Genomic DNA, 25,861 nt, shown 5'->3' on the forward strand with positions numbered 1-25,861 from the left:
TTTTTGCCATTAACATTTGGGGGTTCATCCTGCCCCCACCGCTGCACCCCCCGGCCCCCATGTCTGGACTGTTTTGTTGTATCAATGAGACACTTGTGATTCCTCTTTATTCCCAGAAACCGATTTTCGCGACTCCAGCAAAAAGTCCAAAAATAGTCACAAGACTGAGCGGGGGCAACGAGGCCGTAACCTCACAGAAACTCCCTGAAAATTCCCAAGGCACCGCCGAGAGTCACGTGACCCCGAGACGCCATTGACAGTCATGTGATTCGTGTCCTTATTGTCTCCCATACATGTCACATACTTAAAGGGCCACACCACCCAAATAGTCCTGACTGAGGAAGTCACAGTGATCGACCCCCTGGAGTCCCAGCTAATCGGGGGAATCATTTACAGGTTGCACTCACTTCCTGTGCGACATTATGACTATATACAGTACATTGTAACCATATATACTGGCGCAGCACACTCAGGCCACAGGTCAAATCATGGCACATTGACGTCTCAGTGTCCTGCACTCTGATTGGTCCATCCAGGTGTCAGTCTCCTGCACCCTGATTGGTGTGGTCACATCTCAGTGTCCTGCACTCTGATTGGTCCATTCAGATATCAGTGTCCTGCACCCTGATTGGTCGGTTCACATCTCATTGTCCTGGCCTCTGATTGGTCCGTCTAGTCCACCATAGATAAAGGCGTCCTCTTCTTCACTCTCCTTCCAGCAATGGGGAAACAGTGATGGCCACCGATGACGGCGAGGAAGATGGCGACATGAGGAGGGAGTCACTCACCGGCGGCTGTGCTGTGCTGACTTTGGACGAGGGGTATAATAAGGGGCGCAGGAAACCCCATTTTAATTTTAGGATTTTTATCTCCTGATACCTGAGAAAGGAAATGGACAGAGAGTAAATCCCGAGTGGCGACCGTAACCGTATAGAAAATCCGCGGAAACAATAGTCCTATCTGTACATGGAATGCCCGAAGGGTTAAATCATGTTATGCAATATTGAGGTCTCACCTTATCCATATGGCGAAGAGGAATAGAATGACGAGAACAAGACTGACACCAGGGGCGATCCAGTTATATCTGAAGGTCCTTCCCAAATCCTCCGACTCCTTATCTGTAAGAAAACCCCAAATGTCACCGTCCTGTACCCCGAGTATCAGCCTGTCATTATCCTGTACCCCAAGTATCAGCCTGTCATTATCCTGTACCCCAAGTATCAGCCTGTCATTATCCTGTACCCCGAGTATCAGCCTGTCATTATCCTGTACCCCGAGTATCAGCCTGTCATTATCCTGTACCCCAAGTATCAGCCTGTCATTACCCTGTACCCCAAGTATCAGCCTGTCATTACCCTGTACCCCAAGTATCAGCCTGTCATTATCCTGTACCCCAAGTATCAGTCTGTCATTATCCTGTACCCCGAGTATCAGCCTGTCATTATCCTGTACCCCGAGTATCAGCCTGTCATTATCCTGTACCCCAAGTATCAGCCTGTCATTATCCTGTACCCCAAGTATCAGCCTGTCATTATCCTGTACCCCAAGTATCAGCCTGTCATTATCCTGTACCCCAAGTATCAGCCTGTCATTATCCTGTACCCCAAGTATCAGTCTGTCATTATCCTGTACCCTGAGTATAAGTGTCCTGTACATTCCTGTACCCCGAGTATCAGCCTGTCATTATCCTGTACCCTGAGTATAAGTGTCCTGTACATTCCTGTACCCCGAGTATCAGCCTGTCATTATCCTGTACCCCGAGTATCAGCCTGTCATTACCCTGTACCCCGAGTATCAGCCTGTCATTATCCTGTACCCCGAGTATCAGCCTGTCATTATCCTGTACCCCAAGTATCAGCCTGTCATTATCCTGTACCCCAAGTATCAGCCTGTCATTATCCTGTACCCCAAGTATCAGCCTGTCATTATCCTGTACCCCGAGTATCAGCCTGTCATTATCCTGTACCCCGAGTATCAACCTGTCATTATCCTGTACCCCGAGTATCAACCTGTCATTATCCCGTACCCCAAGTATCAGCCTGTCATTATCCCGTACCCCGAGTATCAGCCTGTCATTATCCTGTACCCCGAGTATCAGCCTGTCATTATCCTGTACCCCAAGTATCAGCCTGTCATTATCCTGTACCCCGAGTGTCACTGTCCTGTCCCAGGATCATTCCTCCTAATGTTTTCTCACTTACCCTCATATTCGGGGTCGTAGTCCTCCTCAGATTTGGGGGTGTTGTATTCGTAGGGTACCTGCTCAGTAAAGTCTTATATAAATGAGATGTCCTCGGTGTCAGGACTTTCCCCGTCTCCTCCACATCTCACACTTACCGGAGTTGTTTCAGTTCTGTCTGTAGAAAGAAGAGATTTCGGGTTATTCACCATGTCCGGGGGATCTGTGCAGATGACCTGATAAGTGATATCAGCCGCCACCACTAGGGGGAGCTCCGTGCACAGGGATTAGCACCTGCCGTACCCAGCCCCAGGGCTGCCACCACCACTAGAGGGCGCCTCAGCTCCATAGGGTCGTGGATATCACATTATTAAATGTATCTAGTGACAACCAGACCCCTCATGTTTCATCCCGTGTAATATCTGAGGTGGGGTCTTACCTGTCCAGGGGACCCCCGCCGCCTCCTCACTCCAGGACCCCCAGTTCTCCTGATATTCCTCCCTTGCCCGCACTCGGATGAGATGTTTCATCCCCATCACGGCGTCATCGATGATAAAGGACAGGTCCGGCGTTGTCACCTGCAGAATAGCCAGAAGGTTGTCACACAGTATCATGATATATGCTCCAGTCACAACCAGAGCTGCATCCACAAATCTGCATGGCTTGGTTAAATTGAGTTACTCCCCATATTATGCTCTGATCCTGATTTGTACTCCGATCACATCTAAAGCAGCTCTCAATAGTGCAGCCATATCATGTCTTATGCTCCAATCACATCCAGAGCTGTTTCCTAAATTTTCTCTAGCGCTCTGCAAAGCCTCAGAAATCATTGTTGTGTATTACTTTGTAACTACTGTAATAACATTTCTTGTCCAGACCATGATGTATACTCCAGTCACAGCCCAAGCAGCAGTCACATATTTTGTTCTGACTTTCTCCCGTGTTGAGTAAGACAAATCTACATGTCTTTGCGTCACACCTTAGACTCTAGTTCCTTCCAAAGCTGCATTCAGAAATCTCTCCCTCCTCATTGGTCACTTATCCCACAATGCCGTGCATGCGTTATATGATGGGACTGCACAGTGGTCATAATTGTGATTGCAGCTCTGGATGTAATTGATGCATAAACCTCCAGCTGTAAATGCAGCTTTGGATGTGACTGGAGCATAAAATAAGCCGTGACCCTTGAGGTGCTTGAGAAGTGTGGCCTGCAGCTTAGGCTGTGAGTGGAGTCTTGCTTGCAGTAATATTGCTGACGCCGTCCCGTTTCTCAGGCTCGTGTCCTCGCCCCCACATTTCCTCTATTTCACTTTCACCAGTCATGTTGGGGTGTGCGGGGCGACTCACGTTGGAGGAGTGCGGTGAGTCCTCCAGGCCGTACAGGATCTGGTACACCAGGCCATAGAAGGGGCTCTCCCAATACTCCGGAGGCCTCCAGCTCACTCGCAGCTTCCTTGGATGGTTCTCCACTGGAGTCACCCGGACACTGAGGGGCGGCCCGATGTGCACTGCGGGGCAAAATGTCACAGGAAGAAACATCACTGGATACAGCTAGTTATAGTGTATTATATAGAAGTGTATGGCGGTGTTCTATAGAGGTGCATGGCGGTATTATAAATGTGTAGGGCGGTATTATATAGAGGTGTAGGGCGGTGTTATATAGATATGTAGGGTGGTATTATATAGAGGTGCATGGCGGTATTATAAATGTGTAGGGCGGTATTATATAGATGTGTGGGGCGGTGTTCTATAGAGGTGCATGGCGGTATTATAAATGTGTAGGGCGGTATTATATAGAGGTGTAGGGCGGTGTTATATAGAGGTGCATGGCGGTATTATAAATGTGTAGGGCGGTATTATATAGATGTGTGGGGCGGTGTTCTATAGAGGTGCATGGCGGTATTATAAATGTGTAGGGCGGTATTATATAGAAGTGTATGGCGGTGTTCTATAGAGGTGCATGGTGGTATTATAAATGTGTAGGGCGGTATTATATAGAGGTGTAGGGCGGTGTTATATAGATATGTAGGGTGGTATTATATAGAGGTGCATGGCGGTATTATAAATGTGTAGGGCGGTATTATATAGATGTGTGGGGCGGTGTTCTATAGAGGTGCATGGCGGTATTATAAATGTGTAGGGCGGTATTATATAGAAGTGTATGGCGGTGTTCTATAGAGGTGCATGGCGGTATTATAAATGTGTAGGGCGGTATTATATAGAGGTGTAGGGCGGTGTTATATAGATATGTAGGGTGGTATTATATAGAGGTGCATGGCGGTATTATAAATGTGTAGGGCGGTATTATATAGAAGTGTATGGCGGTGTTCTATAGAGGTGCATGGCGGTATTATAAATGTGTAGGGCGGTATTATATAGAGGTGTAGGGCGGTGTTATATAGAGGTGTAGGGCGGTATTATATAGAGGTGCATGGCGGTATTATATAGAGGTGCATGGCGGTATTATAAATGTGTAGGGCGGTATTATATAGATGTGTGGGGCGGTGTTATATAGATGTGTAGGGCAGTGTTATACACATGGCAGTATTATGTAGGCACTGTATTGTGGTATTATATAGATGTGGAGGGGGGTATTATATAGAGATGCATGGCGGTATTATAGATGTATAGGGCAGTATTATATAGATATGTAGGGCGGTATTATATAGATGTGTAGGGCGGTGTTATATACATGGCAGTATTATGTAGACATTGCATGGTGGTATTATATAGATGTGTAGGGCAGTATTATATAAATGTGTATGGCGGTGTTATATATATATATGTGTATGTATGACAGTATTATATAGATATGTAGGGTGGTATTATATAGATGTGTAGTAAGGCGGCGTTATATACATAGCAGTATTATGTAACCACTGTATGGCGCAATTATATAGATGTGTAGGGCGGTGTTATATAGATGTGTAAAGCAGCATTATATAGATATATATGGTGGTGTTATATACATGGCAGTATTATGTAGACACTGCATAGTGGTATTATATAGATGTGTAGGGCGGTGTTATATAAATGGCAGTATTATGTAGGCATTGTATGGTGGCATTGTATAGATATGTAGGGCGATATATGGCGGCAGTATTATGTAGGCATTGTATAGATGGCAGTATTATATAGTGGAAGTATTATGTAGGTGGTATTATTTAGTCACTGTATGACAGTACAATGAAGATGATTTATGTCAGTATTACGTAGGCAATGTATTATACAGAAACAGCAGCAGAATGTTATAGACACCGACAGTATTATATAAGATGATATATAGATGAATGTCATCAGTGCCCCCCCCCCCCCTGGACATGTGACATATACATGGGGATGAGCATACAGAGATCTTTTACGTATGCCTCCAGGTTGGCCGTCAGCTCGCTGTCAGTGCGCCCGCTAACACACATGTAGAAGACATGTCTCCTGGAGTCTCCTTCATTATAGAACACGGAGCAGGTGAACGTCCCCTCACTGCTGTTATATGTGCAGGGGTAGTAGGTGGCGCCCTCTAGGACCCTGCAGGAGGAGCAACAACATCACATCAATACTGAGCACTGTATCTAATCCTATCCTGTGTGATACTGTATACTGAGCTGTGTATCTAATCCTATCCTGTGTGATACTGTATACTGAGCTGTGTATCTAATCCTATCCTGTGTGATACTGTATACTGAGCTGTGTATCTAATCCTATCCTGTGTGATACTGTATACTGAGCTGTGTATCTAATCCTATCCTGTGTGATAGTGTATACTGAGCCGTGTATCTAATCCTATCCTGTGTGATACTGTATACTGAGCTGTGTATCTAATCCTATCCTGTGTGATACTGTATACTGAGCTGTGTATCTAATCCTATCCTGTGTGATACTGTATACTGAGCTGTGTATCTAATCCTATCCTGTGTGATACTGTATACTGAGCTGTGTATCTAATCCTATCCTGTGTGATACTGTATACTGAGCTGTGTATCTAATCCTATCCTGTGTGATACTGTATACTGAGCTGTGTATCTAAGCCTATCCTGTGTGATACTGTATACTGAGCTGTGTATCTAATCCTATCCTGTGTGATACTGTATACTGAGCTGTGTATCTAATCCTATCCTGTGTGATACTGTATACTGAGCTGTGTATCTAATCCTATCCTGTGTGATACAGTATACTGAGCTGTGTATCTAATCCTATCCTGTGTGATACTGTATACTGAGCTGTGTATCTAATCCTATCCCGTGTGATACTGTATACTGAGCTGTGTATCTAATCCTATCCTGTGTGATACTGTATACTGAGCTATATCTAATCCTATCCTGTGTGATACTGTATACTGAGCTGTGTATCTAATCCTATCCTGTGTGATACTGTATACTGAGCTGTGTATCTAATCCTATCCTGTGTGATACAGTATACTGAGCTGTGTATCTAATCCTATCCTGTGTGATACTGTATACTGAGCTGTGTATCTAATCCTATCCTGTGTGATACCGTATACTGAGCTGTGTATCTAATCCTATCCTGTGTGATACTGTATACTGAGCTGTGTATCTAATCCTATCCTGTGTGATACAGTATACTGAGCTGTGTATCTAATCCTATCCTGTGTGATACTGTATACTGAGCGGTGTATCTAATCCTATCCCGTGTGATACTGTATACTGAGCTGTGTATCTAATCCTATCCTGTGTGATACAGTATACTGAGCTGTGTATCTAATCCTATCCTGTGTGATACTGTATACTGAGCTGTGTATCTAATCCTATCCCGTGTGATACTGTATACTGAGCTGTGTATCTAATCCTATCCTGTGTGATACTGTATACTGAGCTGTGTATCTAATCCTATCCTGTGTGATACTGTATACTGAGCTGTGTATCTAATCCTATCCTGTGTGATACTGTATACTGAGCTGTGTATCTAATCCTATCCTGTATGATACTGTATACTGAGCTGTGTATCTAATCCTATCCTGTGTGATACTGTATACTGAGCTGTGTATCTAATCCTATCCTGTGTGATACTGTATACTGAGCTGTGTATCTAATCCTATCCTGTGTGATACTGTATACTGAGCTGTGTATCTAATCCTATCCTGTGTGATACTGTATACTGAGCTGTGTATCTAAGCCTATCCTGTGTGATACTGTATACTGAGCTGTGTATCTAATCCTATCCTGTGTGATACTGTATACTGAGCGGTGTATCTAATCCTATCCCGTGTGATACTGTATACTGAGCTGTGTATCTAATCCTATCCTGTGTGATACAGTATACTGAGCTGTGTATCTAATCCTATCCTGTGTGATACTGTATACTGAGCTGTGTATCTAATCCTATCCCGTGTGATACTGTATACTGAGCTGTGTATCTAATCCTATCCCGTGTGATACTGTATACTGAGCTGTGTATCTAATCCTATCCTGTGTGATACTGTATACTGAGCTGTGTATCTAATCCTATCCTGTGTGATACTGTATACTGAGCTGTGTATCCAATCCTATCATGTGTGATACTGTATACTGAGCTGTGTATCTAATCCTATCCCGTGTGATACTGTATACTGAGCTGTGTATCTAATCCTATCCTGTGTGATACATCCCGGGGTCTCCGGTGGTCTCTCACCTGACTTTGATGAGGGTGACGGTAGATTTTGGGTGCAGTACTTTGCGGGGTCTCCACTTGCAGGTGATATTGTGGGTTGGGTGTTGGTGGTAACAGAACAGACTCGAGTCTTTTTGTGGTTCATCTGTAAAGATAAAGTATAGTGGTAATAAGTAACTGCCCCCTGTCCATGCTCCTCCCCCTGTGCGTGCTCCTCCCCTCTTTGTGCTCCGCCCCTATGTGTGCTCCGCCCCTTTGTTTGATTCCCCCCTGTGTATGCTCCGCCCCTATGTGTGCTCCTCCCCTTTTTGTGCTCCATGCCAGTGTGTGCTCTGCCCCTTTATAGGCTCCTAGAGTGGCCAATCAGGAATCCAGAAGGATTAAGCCCCTCCCTTATTTATAGAGGCAGGCCTGTAGCTCAGTGTCATGTGACCACAGCTGGTTCTATTGGTTGGTAGGATTCGGGGGTGTTATATGTGACAGACTGTCCCACCTCTGTGGACCCCCATTAGGTTACATGATGGCGCCCCCCGGATCTCCTCACCTCTCACTATCAGCTCCACAGAACACACTGGGGTCTGCTCCTTATAACACGTGTAAGTATCCTCATCCTCATAGGTCACAGAGTAGAAGACAACATGGCCGCCCGCTGTCACATTCAGTGGTCTGGGGGTCCCTTGGGGGTCTCGTCGGAGCCAGGACACCCGCCCTTCACACCCGGTACAGGTCAGGTTTACATTGGAGAGGAGATCAACCAAGATGGCGTCATCAGGAAGCTCTGAGGGAGAGAAGAGCGTGGTGATCATAGTGCGGCAGCCATCTATATCTAGCATTGCTTCTAGTGACAGTCAGTGAACATAATGCCAGGCCTGCAGTGGAGACTGACACTTACATAGACATATAACGCCAGGCCTGCAGTGGAGACTGACACTTACATAGGCATATAATGCCGGGCCTGCAGTGGAGACTGACCTTACTTAGACATATAATGCCAGGCCTGCAGTGGAGACTGACACTTACATAGACATATAATGCCAGGCCTGCAGTGGAGACTGACACTTACATAGACATATAATGCCGGGCCTGCAGTGGAGACTGACACTTACTTAGACATATAATGCCAGGCCTGCAGTGGAGACTGACACTTACATAGACATATAATGCCAGGCCTGCAGTGGAGACTGACACTTACTTAGACATATAATGCCAGGCCTGCAGTGGAGACTGACACTTACATAGACATATAATGCCAGGCCTGCAGTGGAGACTGACACTTACATAGACATATAATGCCGGGCCTGCAGTGGAGACTGACACTTACATAGACATATAATGCCAGGCCTGCAGTGGAGACTGACACTTACATAGACATATAATGCCGGGCCTGCAGTGGAGACTGACACTTACTTAGACATATAATGCCAGGCCTGCAGTGGAGACTGACACTTACATAGACATATAATGCCAGGCCTGCAGTAGAGACTGACACACCCGCAGTATATTGTTAGCTTTCTCCACAACCCCCCCACCCCAATCCTTCCCCCATGGCGGGCTGTAAACCACATTTCTCTGAGCCAGGATTATATTCTGGTTTAGAGGAAGTCCTGCGTTCGCCTGCGCCCCACAAACTTCTGTTCTTACAGCATCTGCTGCTGAGCTCGGGGCCGACCGCCATCCGGACCGCGCCGTCTATGCAAATCACCGCCATATACATCCTGAATAGAGAAACATCTGCACAAAGCTGACAGCAAAGCATTAACGTATCAGGGGTTGGGGTGTGACCCTGGAGATTAGGATCAGGGTCCCCCCCCCCCCCCCCCCCGTTATGTGTAATGGATGGGATTTACAGATAGGGGGCAGTGTTTAGTTACAGGCTATAGGGGCATTGGGGCGCACTGGGATCAATCCCGAACATATAACAAGAGGGACATGGAGGTGCAGGGGTTAAAGAGAGCAGGGCCGGTGCAGATTGTATGTAGGGGGGTGACCTGGTGACAACATGATGGAGGGTGTATAGACCAGGTGGAGCGGCACTCACAGAATGGGGCGATATAAACAGGACACCCCCTGGAAATAATTCCAGATGGAGCGGCGCCCCCCAGCAACGGTGGTGATGATTGGCCGCTGCACGCCTCATTGACTGATCCACTCAGTGGTCGCTGCGGCTGCTCACACCACAACCCTCACAGCGCAGCATGGACTTTGTACCAGTACACAGGAGGTCAGAGATATAGATACTGTGTCCCTGGGGTGTTACATGGGACTGCAGCTAGTCTACTACATAATCTGTACTCTCATAGTACTGTTACATAGGACTGCCGGTGACATCTACACCATCTGTACTCTCATAGTACTGTTACATAGGACTGCCGGTGACATCTACACCATCTGTACTCTCATAGTACTGTTACATAGGACTGCCGGTGACATCTACACCATCTGTACTCACATAGTACTGTTACATAGGACTGCCGGTGACATCTACACCATCTGTACTCACATAGTACTGTTACATAGGACTGCCGGTGACATCTACTACATTACCTGTATATAGAGAGTTATCACTGTGTTATCTGTGGTGTTACATAGGACTGCCGGTGACATCTACTACATTACCTGTATATAGAGAGTTATCACTGTGTTATCTGTGGTGTTACATAGGACTGCCGGTGACATCTACTACATTACCTGTACTCAGAGAGTTATCACTGTGTTATCTGTGGTGTTACATAGGACTGCCGGTGACATCTACTACATTACCTGTATATAGAGAGTTATCGCTGTGTTATCTGTGGTGTTACATAGGACTGCCGGTGACATCTACTACATTACCTGTATATAGAGAGTTATCGCTGTGTTATCTGTGGTGTTACATAGGACTGCCGGTGACATTTACTACATTACCTGTATATAGAGAGTTATCACTGTGTTATCTGTGGTGTTACATAGGACTGCCGGTGACATTTACTACATTACCTGTATATAGAGAGTTATCACTGTGTTATCTGTGGTGTTACATAGGACTGCCGGTGACATTTACTACATTACCTGTATATAGAGAGTTATCACTGTGTTATCTGTGGTGTTACATAGGACTGCCGGTGACATCTACTACATTACCTGTATATAGAGAGTTATCACTGTGTTATCTGTGGTGTTACATAGGACTGCCGGTGACATCTACTACATTACCTGTATATAGAGAGTTATCACTGTGTTATCTGTGGTGTTACATAGGACTGCCGGTGACATCTACTACATTACCTGTATATAGAGAGTTATCACTGTGTTATCTGTGGTGTTACATAGGACTGCCGGTGACATCTACTACATTACCTGTATATAGAGAGTTATCACTGTGTTATCTGTGGTGTTACATAGGACTGCCGGTGACATCTACTACATTACCTGTATATAGAGAGTTATCACTGTGTTATCTGTGGTGTTACATAGGACTGCCGGTGACATCTACTACATTACCTGTAGTCAGAGAGTTATCACTGTGTTATCTGTGGTGTTACATAGGACTGCCGGTGACATCTACTACATTACCTGAATATAGAGAGTTATCACTGTGTTATCTGTGGTGTTACATAGGACTGCCGGTGACATCTACTACATTACCTGTATATAGAGAGTTATCACTGTGTTATCTGTGGTGTTACATAGGACTGCAGGTGACATCTACTACATTACCTGTACTCAGAGAGTTATCACTGTGTTATCTGTGGTGTTACATAGGACTGCCGGTGACATCTACTACATTACCTGTATATAGAGAGTTATCACTGTGTTATCTGTGTGTTACATAGGACTGCCGGTGACATCTACTACATTACCTGTATATAGAGAGTTATCACTGTGTTATCTGTGGTGTTACATAGGACTGCCGGTGACATCTACTACATTACCTGTATATAGAGAGTTATCACTCTGTTATCTGTAGTGTTACATAGGACTGCCAGTGACATCTACTACATTACCTGTATATAGAGAGTTATCACTGTGTTATCTGTGGTGTTACATAGGACTGCAGGTGACATCTACTACATTACCTGTACTCAGAGAGTTATCACTGTGTTATCTGTGGTGTTACATAGGACTGCAGGTGACATCTACTACATTACCTGTATATAGAGAGTTATCACTGTGTTATCTGTGGTGTTACATAGGACTGCCGGTGACATCTACTACATTACCTGTATATAGAGAGTTATCACTGTGTTATCTGTGGTGTTACATAGGACTGCCGGTGACATCTACTACATTACCTGTATATAGAGAGTTATCACTGTGTTATCTGTGGTGTTACATAGGACTGCAGGTGACATCTACTACATTACCTGTATATAGAGAGTTATCACTGTGTTATCTGTGGTGTTACATAGGACTGCCGGTGACATCTACTACATTACCTGTATATAGAGAGTTATCACTGTGTTATCTGTGGTGTTACATAGGACTGCCGGTGACATCTACTACATTACCTGTAGTCAGAGAGTTATCACTGTGTTATCTGTGGTGTTACATAGGACTGCCGGTGACATCTACTACATTACCTGAATATAGAGAGTTATCACTGTGTTATCTGTGGTGTTACATAGGACTGCCGGTGACATCTACTACATTACCTGTATATAGAGAGTTATCACTGTGTTATCTGTGGTGTTACATAGGACTGCAGGTGACATCTACTACATTACCTGTACTCAGAGAGTTATCACTGTGTTATCTGTGGTGTTACATAGGACTGCAGGTGACATCTACTACATTACCTGTATATAGAGAGTTATCACTGTGTTATCTGTGGTGTTACATAGGACTGCCGGTGACATCTACTACATTACCTGTATATAGAGAGTTATCACTGTGTTATCTGTGTGTTACATAGGACTGCCGGTGACATCTACTACATTACCTGTATATAGAGAGTTATCACTGTGTTATCTGTGGTGTTACATAGGACTGCAGGTGACATCTACTACATTACCTGTACTCAGAGAGTTATCACTGTGTTATCTGTGGTGTTACATAGGACTGCCGGTGACATCTACTACATTACCTGTATATAGAGAGTTATCACTGTGTTATCTGTGTGTTACATAGGACTGCCGGTGACATCTACTACATTACCTGTATATAGAGAGTTATCACTGTGTTATCTGTGGTGTTACATAGGACTGCCGGTGACATCTACTACATTACCTGTATATAGAGAGTTATCACTCTGTTATCTGTAGTGTTACATAGGACTGCCAGTGACATCTACTACATTACCTGTATATAGAGAGTTATCACTGTGTTATCTGTGGTGTTACATAGGACTGCAGGTGACATCTACTACATTACCTGTACTCAGAGAGTTATCACTGTGTTATCTGTGGTGTTACATAGGACTGCAGGTGACATCTACTACATTACCTGTATATAGAGAGTTATCACTGTGTTATCTGTGGTGTTACATAGGACTGCCGGTGACATCTACTACATTACCTGTATATAGAGAGTTATCACTGTGTTATCTGTGGTGTTACATAGGACTGCCGGTGACATCTACTACATTACCTGTATATAGAGAGTTATCACTGTGTTATCTGTGGTGTTACATAGGACTGCAGGTGACATCTACTACATTACCTGTATATAGAGAGTTATCACTGTGTTATCTGTGGTGTTACATAGGACTGCCGGTGACATCTACTACATTACCTGTATATAGAGAGTTATCACTGTGTTATCTGTGGTGTTACATAGGACTGCAGGTGACATCTACTACATTACCTGTACTCAGAGAGTTATCACTGTGTTATCTGTGGTGTTACATAGGACTGCCGGTGACATCTACTACATTACCTGTATATAGAGAGTTATCACTGTGTTATCTGTGGTGTTACATAGGACTGCCGGTGACATGTACTACATTACCTGTATATAGAGAGTTATCACTGTGTTATGTGTGGTGTTACATAGGACTGGCGGTGACATCTACTACATTACCTGTATATAGAGAGTTATCACTGTGTTATCTGTAGTGTTACATAGGACTGCCGGTGACATCTACTACATTACCTGTATATAGAGAGTTATCACTGTGTTATCTGTAGTGTTACATAGGACTGCCGGTGACATCTACTACATTACCTGTACTCAGAGAGTTATCACTGTGTTATCTGTGGTGTTACATAGGACTGCCGGTGACATCTACTACATTACCTGTATATAGAGAGTTATCACTGTGTTATCTGTGGTGTTACATAGGACTGCTGGTGACATCTACTACATTACCTGTACTCAGAGAGTTATCACTGTGTTATCTGTGGTGTTACATAGGACTGCCGGTGACATTTACTACATTACCTGTATATAGAGAGTTATCATTGTGTTATCTGTGTGTTACATAGGACTGACGGTGACATCTACTACATTACCTGTACTCAGAGAGTTATCACTGTGTTATCTGTGGTGTTACATAGGACTGCCGGTGACATCTACTACATTACCTGTATATAGAGAGTTATCACTGTGTTATCTGTGGTGTTACATAGGACTGCCGGTGACATCTACTACATTACCTGTATATATAGAGTTATCACTGTGTTATCTGTGGTGTTACATAGGACTGCCGGTGACATCTACTACATTACCTGTATATAGAGAGTTATCGCTGTGTTATCTGTGGTGTTACATAGGACTGGCGGTGACATCTACTACATTACCTGTATATAGAGAGTTATCACTGTGTTATCTGTAGTGTTACATAGGACTGCCGGTGACATCTACTACATTACCTGTATATAGAGAGTTATCACTGTGTATCTGTGGTGTTACATAGGACTGCCTGTGACATCTACTACATTACCTGTATATAGAGAGTTATCACTGTGTTATCTGTAGTGTTACATAGGACTGCCGGTGACATCTACTACATTACCTGTACTCAGAGAGTTATCACTGTGTTATCTGTAGTGTTACATAGGACTGCCGGTGACATCTACTACATTACCTGTATATAGAGAGTTATCACTGTGTATCTGTGGTGTTACATAGGACTGCCTGTGACATCTACTACATTACCTGTACTCAGAGAGTTATCACTGTGTTATCTGTGGTGTTACATAGGACTGCCGGTGACATCTACTACATTACCTGTATATAGAGAGTTATCACTGTGTTATCTGTAGTGTTACATAGGACTGCCGGTGACATCTACTACATTACCTGTATATAGAGAGTTATCACTGTGTTATCTGTAGTGTTACATAGGACTGCCGGTGACATCTACTACATTACCTGTATATAGAGAGTTATCACTGTGTTATCTGTGGTGTTACATAGGACTGCCTGTGACATCTACTACATTACCTGTATATAGAGAGTTATCACTGTGTTATCTGTGGTGTTACATAGGACTGCCGGTGACATCTACTACATTACCTGTACTCAGAGAGTTATCACTGTGTTATCTGTGGTGTTACATAGGACTGCCGGTGACATCTACTACATTACCTGTATATAGAGAGTTATCACTGTGTTATCTGTGGTGTTACATAGGACTGCCGGTGACATTTACTAAATTACCTGTATATAGAGAGTTATCACTGTGTTATCTGTGTGTTACATAGGACTGACGGTGACATCTACTACATTACCTGTATATAGAGAGTTATCACTGTGTTATCTGTAGTGTTACATAGGACTGCCGGTGACATCTACTACATTACCTGTATATAGAGAGTTATCACTGTGTTATCTGTGGTGTTACATAGGACTGGCGGTGACATCTACTATATTACCTGTATATAGAGAGTTATCACTGTGTTATCTGTGGTGTTACATAGGACTGCCTGTGACATCTACTACATTACCTGTATATAGAGAGTTATCACTGTGTTATCTGTGGTGTTACATAGGACTGGCGGTGACATCTACTACATTACCTGTATATAGAGAGTTATCGCTGTGTTATCTGTAGTGTTACATAGGACTGCTGGTGACATCTACTACATTACCTGTACTCAGAGAGTTATCACTGTGTTATCTGTGGTGTTACATAGGACTGCCGGTGACATCTACTACATTACCTGTATATAGAGAGTTATCACTGTGTTATCTGTGGTGTTACATAGGACTGCCGGTGACATCTACTACATTACCTGTACTCAGAGAGTTATCACTGTGTTATCTGTGGTGTTACATAGGACTGCCGGTGACATTTACTAAATTACCTGTATATAGAGAGTTATCATTGTGTTATCTGTGTGTTACATAGGACTGACGGTGACATCTACTACATTACCTGTATATAGAGAGTTATCACTGTGTTATCTGTGGTGTTACATAGGACTGCCGGTGACATCTACTACTTTACCTGTACTCAGAGAGTTATCACTGTGTTATCTGTGGTGTTACATAGGACTGCCGGTGACATTTACTAAATTACCTGTATATAGAGAGTTATCATTGTGTTATCTGTGTGTTACATAGGACTGCCAGTGACATCTACTACATTACCTGTATATAGAGAGTTATCACTGTGTTATCTGTGGTGTTACATAGGACTGCCGGTGACATCTACTACATTACCTGTATATAGAGAGTTATCACTGTGTTATCTGTGGTGTTACATAGGACTGACGGTGACATCTACTACATTACCTGTATATATAGAGTTATCACTGTGTTATCTGTGGTGTTACATAGGACTGCCGGTGACATCTACTACATTACCTGTATATAGAGAGTTATCACTGTGTTATCTGTGGTGTTACATAGGACTGCCGGTGACATCTACTACATTAGCTGTACTCAGAGAGTTATCACTGTGTTATCTGTGGTGTTACATAGGACTGGCGGTGACATCTACTACATTACCTGTATATAGAGAGTTATCACTGTGTTATCTGTAGTGTTACATAGGACTGCCGGTGACATCTACTACATTACCTGTATATAGAGAGTTATCACTGTGTATCTGTGGTGTTACATAGGACTGCCTGTGACATCTACTACATTACCTGTATATAGAGAGTTATCACTGTGTTATCTGTAGTGTTACATAGGACTGCCGGTGACATCTACTACATTACCTGTACTCAGAGAGTTATCACTGTGTTATCTGTGGTGTTACATAGGACTGCCGGTGACATCTACTACATTACCTGTATATAGAGAGTTATCACTGTGTTATCTGTGGTGTTACATAGGACTGCCGGTGACATCTACTACATTACCTGTACTCAGAGAGTTATCACTGTGTTATCTGTGGTGTTACATAGGACTGCCGGTGACATTTACTACATTACCTGTATATAGAGAGTTATCATTGTGTTATCTGTGTGTTACATAGGACTGACGGTGACATCTACTACATTACCTGTATATAGAGAGTTATCACTGTGTTATCTGTGGTGTTACATAGGACTGCCGGTGACATCTACTACATTACCTGTATATAGAGAGTTATCACTGTGTTATCTGTGGTGTTACATAGGACTGCCGGTGACATCTACTACATTACCTGTATATATAGAGTTATCACTGTGTTATCTGTGGTGTTACATAGGACTGCCGGTGACATCTACTACATTACCTGTATATAGAGAGTTATCACTGTGTTATGTGTGGTGTTACATAGGACTGGCGGTGACATCTACTACATTACCTGTATATAGAGAGTTATCACTGTGTTATCTGTGGTGTTACATAGGACTGCCGGTGACATCTACTACATTACCTGTATATAGAGAGTTATCACTGTGTTATCTGTGGTGTTACATAGGACTGTCAGTGACATCTACTACATTACCTGTATATAGAGAGTTATCACTGTGTTATCTGTGGTGTTACATAGGACTGCTGGTGACATCTACTACATTACCTGTATATAGAGAGTTATCACTGTGTTATGTGTGGTGTTACATAGGACTGCCGGTGACATCTACTACATTACCTGTATATAGAGAGTTATCACTGTGTTATCTGTGGTGTTACATAGGACTGCCGGTGACATCTACTACATTACCTGTATATAGAGAGTTATCACTGTGTTATCTGTGGTGTTACATAGGACTGCCGGTGACATCTACTACATTACCTGTACTCAGAGAGTTATCACTGTGTTATCTGTGGTGTTACATAGGACTGCCGGTGACATCTACTACATTACCTGTATATAGAGAGTTATCACTGTGTATCTGTGGTGTTACATAGGACTGCCGGTGACATCTACTACATTACCTGTATATAGAGAGTTATCACTGTGTTATCTGTAGTGTTACATAGGACTGCCGGTGACATCTACTACATTACCTGTACTCAGAGAGTTATCACTGTGTTATCTGTGGTGTTACATAGGACTGGCGGTGACATCTACTACATTACCTGTATATAGAGAGTTATCACTGTGTTATCTGTAGTGTTACATAGGACTGCCGGTGACATCTACTACATTACCTGTATATAGAGAGTTATCACTGTGTATCTGTGGTGTTACATAGGACTGCCGGTGACATCTACTACATTACCTGTATATAGAGAGTTATCACTGTGTTATCTGTGGTGTTACATAGGACTGCCGGTGACATCTACTACATTACCTGTATATAGAGAGTTATCACTGTGTTATCTGTGGTGTTACATAGGACTGCCGGTGACATTTACTACATTACCTGTATATAGAGAGTTATCACTGTGTTATCTGTGGTGTTACATAGGACTGCCGGTGACATCTACTACATTACCTGTACTCAGAGAGTTATCACTGTGTTATCTGTAGTGTTACATAGGACTGCCGGTGACATCTACTACATTACCTGTATATAGAGAGTTATCACTGTGTTATCTGTGGTGTTACATAGGACTGCCGGTGACATCTACTACATTATCTGTATATAGAGAGTTATCACTGTGTTATCTGTGTGTTACATAGGACTGCCGGTGACATCTACTACATTACCTGTATATAGAGAGTTATCGCTGTGTTATCTGTGGTGTTACATAGGACTGCCGGTGACATCTACTACATTACCTGTATATAGAGAATTATCCCTGTGTTATCTGTGGTGTTACATAGGACTGCCGGTGACATCTACTACATTACCTGTATATAGAGAGTTATCACTGTGTTATCTGTGGTGTTACATAGGACTGCCGGTGACATCTACTACATTACCTGTATATAGAGAGTTATCGCTGTGTTATCTGTGGTGTTACATAGGACTGCCGGTGACATCTACTACATTACCTGTATATAGAGAGTTATCGCTGTGTTATCTGTGGTGTTACATAGGACTGCCGGTGACCTCTACTACATTACCTGTATATAGAGAGTTATCACTGTGTTATCTGTGGTGTTACATAGGACTGCCGGTGACATCTACTACATTACCTGTATATAGAGAGTTATCCCTGTGTTATCTGTGGTGTTACATAGGACTGCCGGTGACATCTACTACATTACCTGTATATAGAGAGTTATCACTGTGGTATCTGTGTGTTACATAGGACTGCCGGTGACATCTACTACATTACCTGTATATAGAGAGTTATCACTGTGTTATCTGTGGTGTTACATAGGACTGCCGGTGACATCTACTACATTACCTGTATATAGAGAGTTATCACTGTGTTATCTGTGGTGTTACATAGGACTGCAGGTGACATCTACTACATTACCTGTATATAGAGAGTTATCACTGTGTTATCTGTGGTGTTACATAGGACTGCCAGTGACATCTACTACATTACCTGTACTCAGAGAGTTATCACTGTGTTATCTGTGGTGTTACATAGGACTGCCGGTGACATCTACTACATTACCTGTATATAGAGAGTTATCACTGTGTTATCTGTGGTGTTACATAGGACTGCCGGTGACATCTACTACATTACCTGTATATAGAGAGTTATCACTGTGTTATCTGTGGTGTTACATAGGACTGCAGGTGACATCTACTACATTACCTGTATATAGAGAGATATCACTGTTATCTGTGGTGTTACATAGGACTGCCGGTGACATCTACTACATTACCTGTACTCAGAGAGTTATCACTGTGTTATCTGTAGTGTTACATAGGACTGCCGGTGACATCTACTACATTACCTGTATATAGAGAGTTATCACTGTGTTATCTGTGGTGTTACATAGGACTGCAGGTGACATCTACTACATTACCTGTATATAGAGAGTTATCACTGTGTTATCTGTGGTGTTACATAGGACTGCAGGTGACATCTACTACATTACCTGTATATAGAGAGTTATCACTGTGTTATCTGTGGTGTTACATAGGACTGCCGGTGACATCTACTACATTACCTGTACTCAGAGAGTTATCACTGTGTTATCTGTGGTGTTACATAGGACTGCAGGTGACATCTACTACATTACCTGTATATAGAGAGTTATCACTGTGTTATCTGTGGTGTTACATAGGACTGCCGGTGACATCTACTACATTACCTGTATATAGAGAGTTATCACTGTGGTATCTGTGGTGTTACATAGGACTGCCGGTGACATCTACTACATTACCTGTAGTCAGAGAGTTATCACTGTGTTATCTGTGGTGTTACATAGGACTGCCGGTGACATCTACTACATTACCTGAATATAGAGAGTTATCACTGTGTTATCTGTGGTGTTACATAGGACTGCCGGTGACATCTACTACATTACCTGTATATAGAGAGTTATCACTGTGTTATCTGTGGTGTTACATAGGACTGCCGGTGACATCTACTACATTACCTGTATATAGAGAGTTATCACTGTGTTATCTGTGTGTTACATAGGACTGCCGGTGACATCTACTACATTACCTGTATATAGAGAGTTATCACTGTGTTATCTGTGGTGTTACATAGGACTGCCGGTGACATCTACTACATTACCTGTATATAGAGAGTTATCACTCTGTTATCTGTAGTGTTACATAGGACTGCCAGTGACATCTACTACATTACCTGTATATAGAGAGTTATCACTGTGTTATCTGTGGTGTTACATAGGACTGCAGGTGACATCTACTACATTACCTGTACTCAGAGAGTTATCACTGTGTTATCTGTGGTGTTACATAGGACTGCAGGTGACATCTACTACATTACCTGTATATAGAGAGTTATCACTGTGTTATCTGTGGTGTTACATAGGACTGCCGGTGACATCTACTACATTACCTGTATATAGAGAGTTATCACTGTGTTATCTGTGGTGTTACATAGGACTGCCGGTGACATCTACTACATTACCTGTATATAGAGAGTTATCACTGTGTTATCTGTGGTGTTACATAGGACTGCAGGTGACATCTACTACATTACCTGTATATAGAGAGTTATCACTGTGTTATCTGTGGTGTTACATAGGACTGCCGGTGACATCTACTACATTACCTGTATATAGAGAGTTATCACTGTGTTATCTGTGGTGTTACATAGGACTGCAGGTGACATCTACTACATTACCTGTACTCAGAGAGTTATCACTGTGTTATCTGTGGTGTTACATAGGACTGCCGGTGACATCTACTACATTACCTGTATATAGAGAGTTATCACTGTGTTATCTGTGGTGTTACATAGGACTGGCGGTGACATCTACTACATTACCTGTATATAGAGAGTTATCACTGTGTTATCTGTAGTGTTACATAGGACTGCCGGTGACATCTACTACATTACCTGTATATAGAGAGTTATCACTGTGTTATCTGTGGTGTTACATAGGACTGCAGGTGACATCTACTACATTACCTGTACTCAGATAGTTATCACTGTTATCTGTGGTGTTACATAGGACTGCCGGTGACATTTACTACATTACCTGTATATAGAGAGTTATCATTGTGTTATCTGTGTGTTACATAGGACTGACGGTGACATCTACTACATTACCTGTATATAGAGAGTTATCACTGTGTTATCTGTGGTGTTACATAGGACTGCCGGTGACATCTACTACATTACCTGTATATAGAGAGTTATCACTGTGTTATCTGTGGTGTTACATAGGACTGCCGGTGACATCTACTACATTACCTGTATATAGAGAGTTATCACTGTGTTATCTGTGGTGTTACATAGGACTGCCGGTGACATCTACTACATTACCTGTATATATAGAGTTATCACTGTGTTATCTGTGGTGTTACATAGGACTGCCGGTGACATCTACTACATTACCTGTATATAGAGAGTTATCGCTGTGTTATCTGTGGTGTTACATAGGACTGGCGGTGACATCTACTACATTACCTGTATATAGAGAGTTATCGCTGTGTTATCTGTAGTGTTACATAGGACTGCCGGTGACATCTACTACATTACCTGTATATAGAGAGTTATCACTGTGTATCTGTGGTGTTACTTAGGACTGCCTGTGACATCTACTACATTACCTGTATATAGAGAGTTATCACTGTGTTATCTGTAGTGTTACATAGGACTGCCGGTGACATCTACTACATTACCTGTATATAGAGAGTTATCACTGTGTATCTGTGGTGTTACATAGGACTGCCTGTGACATCTACTACATTACCTGTATATAGAGAGTTATCACTGTGTTATCTGTAGTGTTACATAGGACTGCCGGTGACATCTACTACATTACCTGTATATAGAGAGTTATCACTGTGTTATCTGTGGTGTTACATAGGACTGCCGGTGACATCTACTACATTACCTGTATATAGAGAGTTATCACTGTGTTATCTGTGGTGTTACATAGGACTGCCGGTGACATCTACTACATTACCTGTATATAGAGAGTTATCACTGTGTTATCTGTGGTGTTACATAGGACTGCCGGTGACATCTACTACATTACCTGTACTCAGAGAGTTATCACTGTGTTATCTGTGGTGTTACATAGGACTGCCGGTGACATTTACTACATTACCTGTATATAGAGAGTTATCATTGTGTTATCTGTGTGTTACATAGGACTGACGGTGACATCTACTACATTACCTGTATATAGAGAGTTATCACTGTGTTATCTGTGGTGTTACATAGGACTGCAGGTGACATCTACTACATTACCTGTATATATAGAGTTATCACTGTGTTATCTGTGGTGTTACATAGGACTGCCGGTGACATCTACTACATTACCTGTATATAGAGAGTTATCACTGTGTTATCTGTGGTGTTACATAGGACTGGCGGTGACATCTACTACATTACCTGTATATAGAGAGTTATCACTGTGTTATCTGTGGTGTTACATAGGACTGCAGGTGACATCTACTACATTACCTGTATATAGAGAGTTATCACTGTGTCATCTGTGGTGTTACATAGGACTGCTGGTGACATCTACTACATTACCTGTATATAGAGAGTTATCACTGTGTTATCTGTAGTGTTACATAGGACTGCCGGTGACATCTACTACATTACCTGTACTCAGAGAGTTATCACTGTGTTATCTGTGGTGTTACATAGGACTGCCGGTGACATCTACTACATTACCTGTATATAGAGAGTTATCACTGTGTTATCTGTGGTGTTACATAGGACTGCCGGTGACATCTACTACATTACCTGTACTCAGAGAGTTATCACTGTGTTATCTGTGGTGTTACATAGGACTGCCGGTGACATTTACTACATTACCTGTATATAGAGAGTTATCACTGTGTTATCTGTGGTGTTACATAGGACTGCCGGTGACATCTACTACATTACCTGTATATATAGAGTTATCACTGTGTTATCTGTGGTGTTACATAGGACTGCCGGTGACATCTACTACATTACCTGTATATAGAGAGTTATCGCTGTGTTATCTGTGGTGTTACATAGGACTGCCGGTGACATCTACTACATTATCTGTATATAGAGAGTTATCACTGTGTTATCTGTAGTGTTACATAGGACTGCCGGTGACATCTACTACATTACCTGTATATAGAGAGTTATCACTGTGTTATCTGTGGTGTTACATAGGACTGCCGGTGACATCTACTACATTACCTGTATATAGAGAGTTATCACTGTGTTATCTGTGGTGTTACATAGGACTGCCGGTGACATCTACTACATTACCTGTACTCAGAGAGTTATCACTGTGTTATCTGTGGTGTTACATAGGACTGCCTGTGACATCTACTACATTACCTGTATATAGAGAGTTATCACTGTGTTATCTGTAGTGTTACATAGGACTGCCGGTGACATCTACTACATTACCTGTATATAGAGAGTTATCACTGTGGTATCTGTGTGTTACATAGGACTGCCGGTGACATCTACTACATTACCTGTATATAGAGAGTTATCACTGTGTTATCTGTGGTGTTACATAGGACTGCAGGTGACATCTACTACATTACCTGTATATAGAGAGTTATCACTGTGTTATCTGTAGTGTTACATAGGACTGCCGGTGACATCTACTACATTACCTGTACTCAGAGAGTTATCACTGTGTTATCTGTAGTGTTACATAGGACTGGCGGTGACATCTACTACATTACCTGTATATAGAGAGTTATCGCTGTGTTATCTGTGGTGTTACATAGGACTGCCGGTGACATTTACTACATTACCTGTATATAGAGAGTTATCACTGTGTTATCTGTGGTGTTACATAGGACTGCCGGTGACATCTACTACATTACCTGTATATAGAGAGTTATCACTGTGTTATCTGTGGTGTTACATAGGACTGCCGGTGACATCTACTACATTACCTGTACTCAGAGAGTTATCACTGTGTTATCTGTGGTGTTACATAGGACTGCCATACTACATTATCTGTGTGTCCATAGACCATATAGAGGAAGGAGTTAAATAACACTTTCAGCTCTGCTACATGGACATATGTACAGGTCACCTGACACCTTTTGGAAAATCCCCATGTAATCCTTTGGACACCGGCGCCTTACGTAGATCTGCACCTGATAACAGCGCCCATTGTACACAGCAATACATCATAACCCAGCTTTCCCAGACTCCTGTATGTTAGATCTGTCTTGTAATACAGTGATCCCCTTCCTCACATTGTCCCCCCACTCCCCATATTACCATTCAGTACTGTGAATAAGCTTGGTGACCAGTGTGACACCGGGTGAGACGTCCTTTCACCCCCAACCTTCTCCCCGACCTGTAGATGGTTGAATCCCATTGTACCAGCTGACACAACTACAACTCCCAGCATGCCCTTAGAAGTGAGCGCGTACAGATTACCTGGTTTCGGACAGAGGGTCCCCGGTGTGTAGGAGGTGGTGGGATGTCCATAGCTGACGAGGATGATGAAGAGCGACCACCACCCAGTGATTCCCCCCATGGTCGCCCGGAGTCTCGCCTCTGTCTCTTTCCTTAGTGTCCCATTAAAGTGGACTGTCTCTTTAATTGGCCATTGGCGCGGGTAACATTCTCTGGCTGTCGTAGTCTCATCTGGCTGACACTCTGGTTGTCTCGTGTCTGTCTCCTCCTGCCCTCTGTCACTCTGCACTCTGCGCTCTCATGTCCGCCCCCTTCTGAATAAATATCAACTGAACAGGAAAATATTTGAGGAACAAAACAGCCCAGGAGGTTGCGTAACGCGCTGCCGGGGGTAGGGGCGATGGCGGCGGTCGCCGGGTTCAGGAGCCCATCCAATCCTACCAGAGTCTTTCATAGTCCACTCTGGAAACGCTGGGGGACAACCAACCTGGAAGGATCTGCCTTGGAGAATAAGGACGTGTTATCATGTAGGAGTCTGGGACAACTGGGTGACATCTGCTAGCGGTTGGCTGACACCCAACTTTCCCAGGAACAGACACATTGACAGAAACTGAAGAATTTCCATTTATTAGCGATAGCGGGAGTTTTCGATAAAAATTCGAAATTTCGTACTGTTTTGTGTTCAAAGCTCTCCATGGTAACAGACAACAAACAAACGTTGTGTCGTCAGATCCTCATTGTACTTTATCCGATATTATAGATCATCATGTTATACACATCTACACAACATGGGGCACCATCACACCTACAGATATTGTCCATGATGTCCCTCGCGTTGTGATTGGGGATCTGCCTTGTTGTGATCTACAAGGATCTTCTTGTATCTTCGCCATTAATCGT

General features: G+C 43.0%; 1 protein-coding gene across 1 annotated transcript; it reads right to left on the reverse strand.

Annotated features, from left to right (window-relative positions):
- IL6R (interleukin 6 receptor) lies at positions 1–25,264 on the reverse strand. The gene is made up of 10 exons (XM_075283326.1): positions 24,983–25,264; positions 8,328–8,561; positions 7,805–7,928; positions 5,529–5,704; positions 3,527–3,687; positions 2,619–2,757; positions 2,338–2,357; positions 2,202–2,259; positions 1,016–1,118; positions 1–879 (listed from the first exon to the last, which is right to left on the reverse strand). Exons 1-10 carry the CDS (start codon positions 25,080–25,082, stop codon positions 705–707), a joined length of 1,290 nt encoding a protein of 429 aa, XP_075139427.1. The 5' UTR covers positions 25,083–25,264; the 3' UTR covers positions 1–704.
- Positions 25,265–25,861: the final 597 nt, after the last annotated feature.

Source organism: Leptodactylus fuscus, chromosome 7 (assembly GCF_031893055.1).
Source record: "Leptodactylus fuscus isolate aLepFus1 chromosome 7, aLepFus1.hap2, whole genome shotgun sequence".
Classification (NCBI taxonomy): domain Eukaryota; kingdom Metazoa; phylum Chordata; class Amphibia; order Anura; family Leptodactylidae; genus Leptodactylus; species Leptodactylus fuscus.

Coding starts and splice junctions, on each gene's coding strand:
- IL6R (XM_075283326.1), bottom strand. CDS start 25,082: ATGGGGGGAATCACTGGGTGGTGGTCGCTCTTCATCATCCTCGTCAGC. Junction 3,688..5,528: donor GGCATACGTAAAAGATCTCT/GTATGCTCATCC, acceptor TTTGCCCCGCAG/TGCACATCGGGCCGCCCCTC. Junction 2,758..3,526: donor ACTCACCGCACTCCTCCAAC/GTGAGTCGCCCC, acceptor GCTATTCTGCAG/GTGACAACGCCGGACCTGTC.